Raw genomic sequence first — 16,028 nt, forward strand, 5'->3', positions numbered from 1 at the left:
AGTCCATCAAAAATTCGTCGTTTTATTTACTAGTTTTTTTGTAATTTGGTTGGAAAAGAATAATTTCATCACTTAAAAAGAACAACACACAAATATAGATCTGGTTATAGTTCATCAAAGTTTCGTCGTTCTATTTATAATTAGAACATAAAACGGTTGAAAAAGAACATCTAACATTTTACGAATTTTACTCCTAAATTGTTACGGAATTTAAATATAAAATGCATAAACTAGAATAATATCGCCATTTTGGTGGTTAGAACACAAATTCAATGTTGAAGAACAATTTAAATTTAAATATAGATCTGGATTTTCAAATTGAAATTGAAACAAACAACTTACTTAGCTTCCGGATTTTCTTCTTCTGGTTTTGAAATTTCTTTGTTCTTCCTTTTCACAAAATCCTTGAGAGGAATCTCATCACTTCTGTTTACAATTGCAAATTTTTAGTATAATTGCCAAAATAATTAGAATTTGAGTTAAAATAAACCAAAATTGGAAGAAGAAAAAAACCAACTTACTCAGCAGAAGCTTTTGGTTCGTCTGATTTTTTCGTTCTACCCATTTTTTTGTAGAAATTGAGTTTGAATTGAGTTAGAAATGCAGTTGAGAGTAGAAGGAGGGAAGTTGATTAGTTTTTTGGGGAAATCGGTTTTGAGAATTGCATGTAACAGGGTACTTTGCAATTTGGGTATTTATACCAATGCTTTTAAGAGGAGAGATAAATAACTGTTCCTTTTTTAATTTTATATTTTAAAACATAACTGCTTTTAATATTTTTACTTTTGTCTTTTTATATTAGTGTTCTTTATGTTTTTTTGTTATTGTTCTTTTAGTATACTTGTTGATGTTCTTTTCTGATTTATTTTCACTGTTCTTTTCTCTTTTTTTTTCTGCTGTTTTAGTGTTGTTGCGTTTTATTGTTTAATTTTTGCGTTTTTGGACAGGTGCACCAAGAGCACCGTGCACACCCCTGCACAATCTGAGCGTTGTATTTTGATTGCCTTATTTGTGAATTTTTTTTAAGGGCCATTGTTTGAAATTTTGTAGTTACAAATTTGAATCGTCAGATTATGACATTAAATAATTCGAGTTTATATTTTAAATCTTAATTCTAAAAAGTTGATAATAAAATAAAGTTACGATAATATCAGAATAGAAAAAATAAATCCAGATTAGACTAGAACAAAAATGATAAATCAAGATCGGATTAGATAAAAAATAAGTTTAACAAGCCCGTAAGAATTTTATAAATCTGAACAAAAAACATTTCATGTTATGAAATATAATATGGATGCCCATTATACCCCCATTAGTATTTCCGGAATATTCTAGGATTCAATCAAACCCTAACTATTGTATCCTATATATACCCAGTATTATATGGAATAATGGACACAACCCTATTCTCTCTCTTATCTCTCTTGTTTATTCATAACACGATATCAGCACCAAACCCTAGCCGACTGAGCTAACGGGAAACAAATGAAGTCATTTGTCTTCAATTCTTTGAGGTGAGTTTTATTATACTTAATTTTCTTATCTTTAATTATGAACATGCGATCCATGTTTATTTGGCGACTATTTTTTTATTGCTCGATCTGATTATTTATAAACAAAGTTCATCAGATTCCTTTTAAGTTAATTAATACCATTTAATTGCGTTGTGACTTATTTTTCCGGCGTTGGTGAATATTGTTTTTTTTTTTTTTATTGATTCCCGGTTGTGATTAATACCCAGCTTTGTCTTATACCGTATGTTTCGATTGTTTCGATTAACATGAAGTTTTCATTGGAGATTTGTTATTTGCTATATAATTTCACACAAAAATGTTGATTGTGCGTCAGCAATAGCAACATAGCATTAGCAGTATAAATAATAATGTGATTGCATGTTTGGCTGGTTTGGAGATTATATGCGGCCAAAATTTGGAGTATATGTGTTATTTTTGCACAATTTATTGGAGCAATTATCCGTTTGTCGCAATTTTCAAACACAAACACAAACATATATTGCCGCACTTGTATATTCGCATATATTCGATTATGATCGTTTAATTAATCTCTTATTCTTGCAATTGTATTATGCCACAACTATTATATACGCAATATATATTGCAATTGATTCTATTATATACGCAATATATATTGCAATTGATTCTCTTATTGTGTTTGTTTTGTTTAACTGGTCAAGTATTTTACGGTCTATTGTATCATCTGGTTAAACACAAGGTTTTTTCTTAATTAATTTATTGTTGTAGATAATTCCTAATTTGGAATATTTTGTATAGTGAATTATGTCGAATCTTAAAACTTGATTTTGCGGCCTTTAATATTACTGGAAAGAATTATTTGTCTTGGGTGTTAGATGTTGAAATTCACCTAGATGCAAAGGATATTGGTTATACAATCAAAGAAGTAAATATATGAACAAGTCAAAACAAGACAAAGGCTATGATATTTCTTCGGCATCACCTCCATTAGGGTCTTAAGATCGAGTATTTGGCCGTAAAAGATACACAAGTCTTTTGAGTAATCTAAAGGAAAGACATGACCACCAGAAAATTGTCATATTACCCAAAACTAGTTATGATTGATTATATTTAACACTACAAGACTTTAAGTTTGTATGTGAAGAATATAACCCAGCTATGTTCAGAATTAATTCACACTTGAAATTATGTGGAAAGAAAATCATTGGTGTAGAAATGTTGGAGAAAACACATTCTAACTTTCTCGCAAATAATGTTGTCCTGCAGACACAATACCGTGAAAAGAGATTTAAGAAATATTCTGAACTTATATCTTGTCCCCTTGTGGGAGCGAAATAACGAGCTATTGATGAAAAATCATGAATCATGCCCAACTGGTTCTACTCTATTCCCTGAAGCGAATGCGACATCCCATTATGGAAAAGAAAAATATCATGCCAACAGTAGTGGTCGAGGACGTAGGCGTTGATATGAATATGGTCAAGGTGGTCCTCTCAATAAGGCCAATGTATGTTACCGCTGTGGAGGAAAAGGACATTGGTCTATGGAAAAATGAAAAAATTTATAATAATTTACTATATAATGTTGAAAACATAAATTAGTGGGTCTTGCTCTTCTTTGAAGATAATTATAATCAAAGCTATTATAAATTGAGATGCAAATATATAGCCTTCATTTTAGTTCACGGCTTAAGTCTGGACATTTGACTATTAGAAGCCTGTAAATCCTTTTGGAGATGTACAAGAAAATATGACCTAGAATACTATAATAGTTTCTGAATCTTGTTGTCAAGATACCCTTTATATCTTTCATGAAACTAGTGTGGTCCTGCAGACACGATAATTGTGAGAAATATTCAATAGAGTTTTTAATTAGTTCATATATTGTCTTTTGGGTGAATGAACAAAATAAAGAAATCCTGAATACTATGATCATGTTCAACTAGGTAAATCATTCCCAGAAGTGAATGAGAAATTGTATGACTAGAAATAATAAAGATAATGTCAATAGTCATGATCGAGAATGTGAAAGTAGAATAAATTATACTCATGGAGGAATAAATGAGTATGAATGTAATTTCAAAATACACATAATGGTGTATGAAGATAATCAAAACATATGTCTAGTAGACATTGTAGCGTGCTCTCCGAACCAAATTTATAAATAAATACATGCACGTATTAGGGGGAGATAGCTCTCAACATAACAAAATTAGTAGTATATGATCAAGATTATAATACAACGATAATGAATTTGGTACAAATATGTGTTCATATCTTATGGACTCGCTTTATAAGCATGAGTACAAGATTACATTATGTAGATGTATACTTTTGTGATATGTACCAAAGTTGTAATGGATACTCTTGAAGAGTACAAGCTATCTTCCAAAAGTTTTGTTTAGATTGTCTTGCTGTTATAATTGAGACACCAGTTTGTGTCGTTATATCACATCATAATATGTTCAAATTATAGTATTCTATAATTACAGTGATCACTTTTAGAAGATAACCAGCAGTTATCGAATGAAATATTTTATATGATATTATATAGGCATGATGTGATAATCCAGGCCATCCGGGTTTAAGAACACCCGTTATGAGAATTTGAAAATTCTTATCAAATAAAATTTTATGTGCTGACACTCCCTCATATGTTGTATATATTCAAAGGCATGACAAAATGATGAGGTTGAGTTGTATTTGAATCGAATTATAATGAATCGATTGAGAAAATAAATACAAGAGATATTAATGATTTTGAAAAATTGTATAATGATAGGTGATTTGAAGTTTACCGTGATAGTAAGTGGCCTGAAGTTCACCAGAATGGTAGTAGGTGACTTGAAGATCACCAATAAGTTTACAAGTATTTTGTGATTGATTTAAGTATCATAAATAAACATCATAAATCTCTTGATCAGGGCAATCATACGTCAGTACGAAAAGAGAAAATATGAAGAAAAAACAACTGCGTATTATATCTACTCCCCATAATCAATGTTGATCTCCAGAAGAGAACAAAAGTATGTAATATTTATCAAAATACACGTTGAAAAGTGTATTATTTAGTTGGTGAAATTTTTTATGCCCCATAACATATTGAAAATATTTTCCCAACTTAGGGGGAGACGAGCAAGAATAAGTTGGCAAAATTGAAAGATAATAAATTGATCCCCATATGAGTAAGTGTACATGCCAGCTTTTTGTTCTCGAAGTATGTTTGGACATAAATATCTATGACTTGATTGTGTTAAATTGTTACATGTTCAAAGGCATAAAGGTGTATGATAGTCATAGTGCTCGATGTTACATATAGTAAGTGTTGAGAAATATATATCTTGCCAATATTTATTTAAATCTCTACACCTGAAGTGTAGATTATATATATGGTTCCAACATAGTGATTATATGAAAATGATGGCAAGATAATGCAGTTGATGATGTTATTGAAAAGAAAGAAAACATTAATATATAGTGTATGAAATACCCTTGAAGTGGTATAGATATCTGAACTATAATAGATGGCCCATGAGAAAAGATGAATGGTACCTATTGAATAAGTATTCAGATATCATTGATGAATAGCATGCGAAGTATATGTTGAAGAATTTTGATGATACCGGTAGATGATGGAACCGAATATAATGCATATGCGAGAAATAATGGATTTTGAACAGGGGATCGTAAATCTATGTCTATTTCGACGTAGTCATAACTATAATGATTAAATGAGCTCATGGACCTGAAGTCCAACAAGATATGGATTCGAATATCCACACTGTACAGTGTTTTGCATTTTGAGTCTTACATTCATATACATGTGTAGTTAATATGTAAATGCATCATTCATCATACATTTAGTTTGTTTTGTGTTTTATCATGATTGATTTTCATTTATCAAGTTATATATGTTTCAAAATTATTATGATGTCATATATTAATATGCATCCAAAGAATGGTAAGACGGATTTGCAACTTTATGAATATTATAAGAGAAGTTTCTTACTTCAATGGGCGAATAGTTGCGAAAGAAGTATATATATAATATTGATTTAATAGCATGTTATGAATCATGCAATAAGAAGAGTTCCTAAAGAACTTATACATGATGTTCTTACACATCTAGCCCTTTAAGTTTTACATATGAATGTCATAACATTGATCAAATATTATCTAAACTCTTGAAGAGTGTTTTTGAATTGTCGTCTCAACCGGTAGTTTGAGTACTTGAGAATTATGAAATATACATATTAGTTTATTTACGGAAGAATTCTTGTACAAATATGAGTTGATTCAAAATTTTAAGATAAGAGTATGTAATGTCCTTACATTGAGTTTATTTTATGGTCTAGAAGAACCATAAATTACATTATACCCTTAGTTGGACAGTGATATAATTATTTATCATGTATTATCATGAAAGTATGGCTAGAGAAATTTTGATCAACATTGATGATTACTACTACTTATAACCTCCAGAAGAAGGTTTATATATGTCCAATATTTAAGGATACATTTGTAATATTATGTACAAGAAAATATATTTATTTCAGGTATTATTGTCAAAAGTCTGGTGATAAAAATACTCACCTAGTGCATACAAGTGAACGTTTCAAAATACAGGATATGTTTTTACATGTGGTGGTACTGCCATTTCTTGGCGTTCCATGAAGCAAACTATTGCAGCTACTTCTTCTAACCATGCAGAAATTTTAGCTATCCACGAAGCTAGTCGTGAATGTGTATGGTTAAGGTCTGTAATTCAACATATACGAGAAGATTGTGGCATATCCACAGGGAAAGAAGCTCAAACAGTTATGTATGAAGATAATGCAGCATGCATTGCACAGCTCAAGGATGGATACATCAAAGGTGATAGAACAAAGCACATTTTACCAAAATTCTTCTTCACCCATGATCTGCAGAAGAATGGTGATGTACAGGTTCTGCAGATTCGTTCAAGTGAAAATTTGGCAGACCTATTTACCAAGGCGCTTCCAACTGCTACTTTCAAGAAATTAGTTTGCCAGATTGGATTGCCTCGTATCAAATATCTCAAGTTATGTAATCATGAGGGGGAGTAGATGCGCGCTGCACTCTTTTTCCCTTAACCATGGTTTTTTCCCACAGGGTTTTCCTGGTAAGGTTTTTAATGAGGCAGCATCGTTCGCGCATTAGGAAATATTTTATTTTAAGAGAGAAATTTTATTTTTGTATTATGGACATCCAAGGGGGAGTGTTATGAAATATAATATGGATGCCCATTATACCCCCATTAGTATTTCCGGAATATTCTAGGGTTCAGTCAAACCCTAACTATTGTATCCTATATATACCCAGTATTATATGGAATAATGGACACAACCCTATTCTCTCTCTTATCTCTCTTGTTTATTCATAACATTTCATTAGTTTTTTCTCTTTTCTTTTTTGATGCTAAGGAGGGAACCTCGTATAAACTACGAAATTAAACCATAGAACTTGACATCACCACTCTCCACAGGAAGATCAGTATCGAATAGTAGGATATCGTAATACTTAATTCTATCCTCTTGATTAGTGATTTCGAGTTGACATCAAGAATTTAACCTATTAATATACGGAGTAATTATCTTTTCATTTAAACCTTAATTTGGAAAAATAAAATAAAATCAGCTTAGACTACTAGCTTAGCCTAGATCATGATCAGATAAATAAATTCAGTTTGGGTGAAAACAAATCAAGAGAAATAAGATTAACTAAACCCATAAGTCCTCAGATAAACTATCTGACGTATTTTTATTTTTTTTGGTTGAGATAAAACTATCTGAAGTATTTGAAAAGAAAGTTGAAAACCAAATGAAGTTCAAATACAGAACGATAACATATTAAAAGAAACAAGTCCAAAAATACTTGTCAAGTTTTGTCATCACTATGGTACATTGGTTCCTGCCTAGCATAAAACATGAAGGTTCAAAACAAGATCTTTATAATAATGGTAAAGCCAAGAAAAGTAAGCAAAACAGCCTAGGAAGAAACGTTTCTAGCCTCAGCATTCTCAACACTTCCATTAGAGCTATTCTCTAAAGTGGAAGTAGTACTAGGACCTAAGAGCAAAGGAGCCTCTTTCTTTTCAGGCTCAGAAGACTTCTCAGGTTCGCGTTTGGCAGCCCAAGCTCGAAGAGGAGGTTCAAAGTGTTTGCTGGCAACATCAGGTGGAGGTAAATCTTCGTCTTCGCCTGGAAGTACAAGAAGACCTTTCTCCCTCAGGGAACTAGGCTTGTTGTAACAAGTATTCCATAATTGGTCAACCAGTTGCCTCTCTTCCTTGGCAGCCTCAAGCTCTTCCTGTGACATCAAGCTGATGCCTTGAATACGTTCTTCAAGGAGCTGCTTCAATTTATCATCTTCGCCTATTGACTGCTGTCCAGTGGTCTCATCAAGTTTTGCACGTGCAAGCTCCAGCAAACCCTGTAGAGCAGCTTCTCGAACAGTCGCATCCTCACTAGAGGAAAGGTGAATCATGATACGGGGGAACCCAAGTTCAGTTACCACAAAACCATCAGATTGGTTTTCCCGTACAAGATAATGAAGTAAATTCAGTGCTTTCCTGCAAAAGTTTTACTTCTCTAAGATAACAAACAAAAAAGGCCAGTGAAGAACAACCATAAATTGAGTGATTCCCTTCCTATAATTTGCATCCTAGTGCTTACTATTGCTATAAATGAAACACGTACATCTCCATAAAAGGTGGATACCTTTGAAATCTAACACTGTCGGAGCTTAAAGCATCTTTTAATGCTGCATAACCATTTGCAAGGCGAAATGCTGCAGTGCCAGGTTTATTGTAACGGATCAAAGCTGCAAACCAACACCAAGAACAAATATCAATATTTCAAGCCAGCAACACCAAGGAAAAGAACAATCATTCAATGATTTAAATCATTTAGTTCAATGGACTACAATTTGAAAGTCAAATACTACGTAGGAAAAAAGGATGCAGAACACTCACATGCTAAGGCACTCAGTGCCTGTGTACGCACTTTCATATCAGGGTCTGAAGCGAAATTGGTCAGTAGAGGTTCAAAGCCATTTGCTTCCATCACTAACTGTTGACTCTTAGGATTGTTCTGAACAATGGTCGTCACAACATCTGCAGCCTTTGCTCGAATATTTGCATGGCGATTCTTAAGATAACCAAGCAGAGGAGACAGCCCGCCAATTGAATGAAGATCTATCAGGCACGAGCAAGACATTTACATAAGTCAAGACAAAGAGTATATGCCAACATAAAATGCAAAAATGTTGTTATTATGCACGTCAAGAAGATATGACATATTGGGGAACTTTAAAAACGGTGTGCAGCTTAAAAGTTCCTTATTTTCTCCATTTTGGAATATTGACAAAGAAGCATTTCCTTTCAATGATTCTCAAAAATCATAGCAATTCTGGCAAAACCACCGGTTTTAAGCTTTCAGTTTAGCTACTTCTATTGTAAACAAACTTGATAGTCTTGGTGAATCAGAACAACTTCAATAATAGTCGAATCATTTCATAATTCAACGAAAAATATGCTTCAAGGGCAAAAGGCAACTTGTTTTCATCACATTCATCAATGTCAAGGCAAATATTTAAGGTGGCTCGTACATTGGAACAGCAGTGTCTGGAAAATTTACTTTACTCTCAATGTAATTATAAGAAAATAGTAAAATATAGAATCTGGATAGAATAATTGTTTATCATATTCTCATTCTTCACAGCACTAGAAAATTAAAATGGCGGATGCACTATCTTCATAGACAATGTTAAAGGAATCAAGTCCAATAACTAATCCATGCATTGTGCAAATGCACAGAAAAAAACTAGATAGCATCTTCAGAATTAAACAACTTTTGCCCCCCTTAGTTTATTTGAAGAATAGACCAACAGGGAAAGTCAGAGTGAATACAGAGAATATACTGCAGTGGTACCCCAAAAATATTTGTACAAAAACATAATGCTTGCTTAGAATGAAACTGAAGGCTGCTGGATATCACTTAAAATAAGAGAAAGAGACCAACAAATAATAGTAGTTGAGCAGTGATACGCATCTAAAAATCGACTTCACTTTTAAAAATAGTTTTAGTTGTTCCTCTTCTTTAAAATTGCCAAAGATACAGGTGGTATTGGTCTTACCTAGATCTCTTAGAAATTGGCACTAGCTCCTTGATTTATCTAAGTAAAAACCTACAGTATTGACAAAAGGGTATCATCGAGTTTATAATGCATATACTTCGGTACACTAAATGATGAAGGTCCCATGTAATTCCATCGTTCCAAATAATTACCGTGTGACTGTGTGAGGCACCAAAACATGCACTCTGTACTGCTACAGCATCCAAGGACAAGTGACCAAGGGAAGCTGTAAACTTATGACTAATACTTCTCTGCCTTATCAGCATAAAATCTGGTCGGATATGGAGTAATTAACAATATACTAATGGAGAAAGCACAAAAGATTCAAAAGGATGTTCAGGATTAGCGGAACCTACACTCCTGTTATTAAACAACTCTAAATTTTTCTGGTCCCAAATTTGAAGCCCAGAGCTGTTTATATTTGTCTCAATGCTTCACTCCAGTACAAGTTACCCAAGTACAACTCATAAGGGTATTCAAAATTTTACCAGAATTTGAAATAGGAAGTGGTATTTTCATTGCTGAAGGAAAGTTTATTGTCATTAATATATCTTTATAACATTTTTTACAGAATTTGGAACACGTTGAACTCTTTTGGTGGACAGCTTTCTTTGTGGTGACATTTTCCATCAATTACTAAGCAGAAAAAAGGGAAATATGCCCTTCTCTTCTCAGCCTCAACGGCAAATAAACCACGGTCGGACATGGAAAAAAGCTTGTTTAACTAAGGAAATAAACAGAAGACTTGGCAAATATATGCTGAAGACAAACACAAGCCAAAACAATTCAAACTAATAGTAGAGGTGTAAAACCGGCATTTTAAATGAGTGAATTTCTAGACATGTGATAAAAGTGTTGCGTCCATGTTTTAACTTTTAAGGAAACAATTTTTTGCTTCAACAAATCATATATGTATCTGTCTGCCCGTTGCAACTGTCACTATCTGACTGATTCAAAATCATTAAGAAATCAAAATGGAGAAGAATATTAGTCATTCAACCCTCTAACACCCGTGAATTATTTGAAAGCCAAGAAACAAGAGGAGTGATACACACTGTAAAACTCATGTCAGTTAAATTGACATGTTCTTTAACCTATTATGACACTGGGAAAGGTTCACCATTGAAGATATGTCACCAAATTTTAAACACCATGACACTGAAACCTAAGTGAAAGAATGAAAACAAGTATTTCAGCTCACCATTTGCCATATCAATCGACTCCACATGCTCTTGCAGCTCATCCAACATATCTGCAAAATAACAGAACCAAAAGGCTTTATAAAGGTTTGCAGGCTCTGGAACGAGGAGTATGTACCTATAATTAAATACCAACTACAAAGACAGAATCAGAAACTGGCTGTACCTTCAATATCACCAGGACTGACTCCTTGGGAATCTAAGACTTCCTCTGGAGTTTTCATAACTTGAGTTATCTCTTTCATCCGCTTGACAACATCAACTGTTTGTGACTGCATGGCTTCCATAAACCACTTTCGGTCCTCCTTGCTGGTTAACACACAGTCAATTACATGAGGACAAATGAACATCATAATAACAGGCATAAATGCATAATGCACACATTAAGGAAAAAATATGAACCACTGCATCAGTACATAATTACATACTTTCAGGATTCAAGTTACCCAATGACCGAAACACATACCAAATGGGATGATATAGAAGTATAACTACAAATGTAACAGTCACAAAAGACCAAAGAAAGAGTGACAGAAGATTCAACCTCCTACAATGCTCATGATCAGATATAAAAGGTGGCCAATCAAGCAATGACGAAATAAAATATGAATTATCCGTCACAAAAATACACTTCATCAACCCCCACAGTAACCTCTTTACCTTACATTCCAATATAACTTCGTGATGGACTTAATTAGTTATGAAGTACTACTCATTCATTCATTATCATTACCCCATTGCCTCAAAGAGGCTCCCGCAAGAAACGGGGTAAGAGGGGGTCGGACTTACGCAACCTTACCCCTGCAATTGCAGAGAGGTTGTTGACTTGTTTCCAATTGACCCAGATGCGATAACGGGACGACAACGGGAAGAGGAAGCGAAGTAGTAGTTATGAAGTACTACTATAATAAAAAAAAAATCCTTGGCTAATAAATACTATTTGTCCGACACTCCTCATACATAGAGGTCCATGAAAATACCCTATTTCAAAAACCGGGACACTTTAAAATCAGAAGGCTTCCTTTCCTCAGCCATCAGCCCTACTTGAGAATAAAGAAGGCAATCATATCTTCTTCGGTGGCATAGTAAATGCTTGATTACAAATTCAGTACGTTTTGGTTGATAGTCTAATTACTTAAAATCTTGCAACTTCAAACAACCATCTTAAAATACTACAATACTAACAAGTCTTTATTGCAATACTAGTCCTTCTAATGCGTACATAAAATGTCTAAAAGAATACTTTATGGAGTACTTTTATTCGCAGACAATTACAAAAAAGATATCACTTTTAATTTCAAACCCAGGAACACCTTCAGATTCCACAACACTACTAGAGAAAAGGCAAAACCTGCAATTGATTCTCCATCGGCCTTTATTTACTTAAAATGCTAGCAAGGCTTTGATTATACTATTTCTCCGAACTACTTATCAATCCACAGACAATTGCAAGAAGCGCCTTTAACTCAAAAACCTGGAAAATGGTTGAACACTAAAAAGGGACAACGAGAACAACAACCCTAATTGCATTCAAAACAATAATTGAAAATTATTACTACAATACAATAAATTCAAAAAGTTTTTTCAATTCTACTGAACTAAATAAATAAAACGGGGCACAAAAACTGCAAATTCAACACTTTCTAATTGGAAAATCCAAAATTACAATGGAAACAACAATTAAATGCGAGAATATCAAAATTGAACAATCGATTAAGAATAAACTTAATGAAAATTAAGGTTACCTTAATTGGCGTTGAGGTTGAGTACCGTCGGAGTGAGAGAGACTCCATTTCAGAAGCCCGTCCCAATTGGGATTGTCTTGATTCATGAATTCTGTGGGAAAATTTCGTGAGAAAGTTCAGATATTGATGAAGGAGGAATTGCAAAACCCTTTTTGAGTTTGGTTTGCTGTTCTAGTGTTCTTCTTCCGTTGATTATGGGCGCGTCGACTCGTTTCCTTCCCAAATTTCCTATTACTTTTAAACTTTTAAAGTACGAAGAACTCCGTAGTCGTGTAAGAACGTTCTGGAATATGCTGGAGAGTTCTTCAATTTATTAGGAGCTTCAAAATACATGTGTTACTCCGTGTGACTTATGAGGTCGCTCAACATCCACGAATCCACGATTCACGAAAGTCCTTTTAACCTTCATTTTAAGGGCGTGTTCGGCGGTAGCGTTTGAGGTAGCGGATGACCTAGTCAAGATGCTGCTTGTAAAATTTGTAAGTATTTGGTAAAGTAGCGATTTAGGTAGCGATTAGCGGTTGAGGTAGCGGTTGAGTATCTTTTGTCAAACGTTAAAATTAGTAGCGTTTAAGGTAGTGGGTAGTGTTTGACGAATTTATAATAAAGTTTTAAATAATATTTTTGCTTTTGATTTTATTTTATAATATCAACCGCTACTTTTACCGAACAATCATATTAGTTATCCGCTACTTTGACAGCTAACTGTTACCCGCTACTATTCACCGTTACTCGCTACTTTAACCGCTACCCGCTATTCAACCGCTAACTGCTACCCGCTACCGCTAATTTTGCCGAACAGGGCCTAAAATTTAAAGGGACAATATAGTAAATTTGTTATGTTATTCTCAATATATATATTCAATACTATACGGAATACTAAACAAGGAATCTATATTTGTAATACCCCGAATTTTTCAAACTCGATTTATTATGCTTAATAATTTCTATTAGCTTAAATTCGTTTTAAATCTTAATTTCGAACGTTAATTTCATTAACGATGATTTTAAGTAACTCGAAAATTTAATTACAAAATATTTCTTTTAGTTTTATAATTCAACTAGTAATGTATTTATGATTTAAATTATGATTATTTTTTAGTTTTCTTTTAAGCTTAATTAGAGAGTAAAATTCTAATTTTTTTTTTTCAACAATTCACAAATTACCAAGCTACCCTTATTCACCCAAATGAGCTAAAAACCAATTTTCTTTCCTCCTCCTTCTTCTTCACGCAACCTTTGCCATGGAAGTCAAAGTTCCTTTACAGATGTCTCAACTATTCTTCAATTGCATCCACGTATCTTGTATAGCTTCCCTTAGTCATCCAAAATCCCAAACTTTTCTTCACATTTGTCATTCCAAACAATCCCATTTGAGTCAATGAACACCATTTCAGTAGAGGCGGAAAAATGAGAAAATCAAACTCAAAATCGTGAGTAACAATTAGTTTCATACTCACAATTCCAACAAAAGTCAAACACAAATTCAATCTCACTCTCCCTGTTTTTCGGTGATTCAAACCACCACCACCACCACCACCAACGACCACCACCCAAAACACCAAACCACCCTTCGTTCCCCTCCTATCCCGACCACCAGCGCGCCGCCCAACCACCACTGCGTACTGTCCTCCTCCTCGTCATTTTTTCTCGCCCTCGTCCCTGCCTTATCTCCCTCCGCCGCATCGCTGCACCACCATAAGCGGCGCCGCTAGCCATGCCCAGGCACCACCGCACTCCCCTGCTCCCTTTCACGCCACCAGTGCCGACACCACCAACCACGGCAACACCATATGGCCTTCCTTTCTCTATCACCCGACTCCCCTGCCTTCCCCTCCCTCTCCTCCGCGACGCACCACCCTGCGTCCACCACCACCTCCATCTCCTTATCGGCACGCTCCTGCGCCGCCGTGTTTCCCCGGGCCCCAGCCGCCATCCCCTTTCCTTCTCCCTTTCCTCTATTTCAGCCCCCTTTCCCTTCCCCTGCTCGTATTCTTTTCCAGAAAACCAAACCAATTAAGTTTCAATTTTAAACTTAAATGATCCTCCTCAAACCCATATTGAGTTGGGCCATTTCAATTTGGGCCTTTGGGTAAGTTAAAGCCAAATTGATATTTCAGATTTTCTAAATCATTAATTTCCATGTTTTAATACATTTTTATGAAATAATTATTTACTAATAGATTGTTTGTAATCCCCCGTAATTTTATACATTTTATTTATATATTTTAACGAATATTTAATATATTTAATATATATTTAAACATAAATTACGGATTTTAGAAACAAATATGTAATTGAAATGTAATTATTTTATTTCAATTGAAATACTTTAACGATTTACGAAATCAAAATGTATTTTCGAAATTTTACGTTAAAACGATTTCGAATTACGAAACCACGTTCTATTGAAATTAGAAAGCAATACTAAACATTGTGGATTCATCAACCTAAATCCTACTCCTAGCCCAATTGGGCAAAGCCCAAACCAATAAACCCAAAAAAAAAAAGAAACAAAAAAATAAAACCCTCCCCTTCTTTTCTGATTCACGTGAAAACTAGAGAAAGAAAAGCAAAACCCTCCTTCACTATTCACGTAAGTTTTCAAACCCTCAAGAACTCTCTCTCTCCTCGCCGCTGCTCTCCTCCCTCACGACTGATCTCCTGCCGCCGGACTCCTCTACGCCGGTGAGTCTCCTTCCCCTTCTCCTCCGATCTCTCCTCCTTCGTTCCTCCCTTTCTCTTTTCTATTTTGTTCTTTTGTTGTGGTTGTATCTTCGATTGATTGTGGCTGACCACCACTCGTTCGCGCAGCAGCCACCGCACGCAACCACCGTGTCCAGCCCCTTTGCCGCGAGCCACCTCTGTCCGCCGGTCAACTTCTACTCCTCCTTCTTTCTTGGTTATTTCTTAAACCCTAAGTAACTAATTATTTTAATTATAGTTTGTTAATTTAAATGATATTCTTGAATTAAATTTATAATTTTTATTGTGGAATATGATTTTCAGATTTGAGTGTTGTTATTATAAACCAATTATTTTCAGTTTTGGTTAATTAAAGATTAAGTTAGGGCTTAATCATGATTTATTAATTTGAATTATGTTTTCTTGAATTAAATTTATGGGTTTTGTGATTTAAATTATGAATTTAAGATTATATGAATTTTATAATAAAGTTATTGATTTTCAGATTATCTAATGACATTGAAATATTGATTTTGATGGTTTAAAGTATGAAATTCAAGGTTTTTATGAGTTTTAATCATGATAGGTTGAGTATGAATTATTGAATTGGTTGTTTTGAGATACTAGGAACGTAGATTGACCTTGGTGAAGCTTTTAAATGAATTAATATTGCTGAAAATTTAAAGTACGATGTTTGCAAAAGTTTTCAACGAATTTCAATCACTGGTTCAATAATTATGATGCTAGGAA

General features: G+C 34.0%; 1 protein-coding gene across 2 annotated transcripts; it reads right to left on the reverse strand.

Moving 5' to 3' along the window:
• Positions 1 to 7,334: 7,334 nt before the first annotated feature.
• On the reverse strand, positions 7,335 to 12,932 carry LOC110796226 (uncharacterized). Of its 2 annotated transcripts, none has more exons than XM_022001267.2 (6): positions 12,594 to 12,932; positions 11,015 to 11,157; positions 10,851 to 10,901; positions 8,487 to 8,708; positions 8,212 to 8,335; positions 7,335 to 8,084 (listed from the first exon to the last, which is right to left on the reverse strand). In XM_022001267.2, exons 1-6 carry the CDS (start codon positions 12,677 to 12,679, stop codon positions 7,502 to 7,504), a joined length of 1,209 nt encoding a protein of 402 aa, XP_021856959.2. In that variant the 5' UTR covers positions 12,680 to 12,932; the 3' UTR covers positions 7,335 to 7,501. The 2 variants fall into 2 exon arrangements, with proteins under 2 accessions (XP_021856959.2, XP_021856960.2); XM_022001268.2 differs by having other exon boundaries at positions 8,233 to 8,335; positions 12,594 to 12,929.
• Positions 12,933 to 16,028: the final 3,096 nt, after the last annotated feature.

The sequence above is a fragment of the Spinacia oleracea genome, chromosome 5 (assembly GCF_020520425.1).
Source record: "Spinacia oleracea cultivar Varoflay chromosome 5, BTI_SOV_V1, whole genome shotgun sequence".
NCBI lineage: Eukaryota > Viridiplantae > Streptophyta > Magnoliopsida > Caryophyllales > Amaranthaceae > Spinacia > Spinacia oleracea.

Bases quoted from the DNA above. Each gene is read 5' to 3' on its own strand.
- LOC110796226 (XM_022001267.2), bottom strand. From the start codon at position 12,679: ATGAATCAAGACAATCCCAATTGGGACGGGCTTCTGAAATGGAGTCTC. The intron at 11,158-12,593 runs GTAACCTTAATT...TGTGTTAACCAG, and splicing joins CAACCTCAACGCCAATTAAG to CAAGGAGGACCGAAAGTGGT. The intron at 8,085-8,211 runs GTACGTGTTTCA...AAACTTTTGCAG, and splicing joins TATCCACCTTTTATGGAGAT to GAAAGCACTGAATTTACTTC.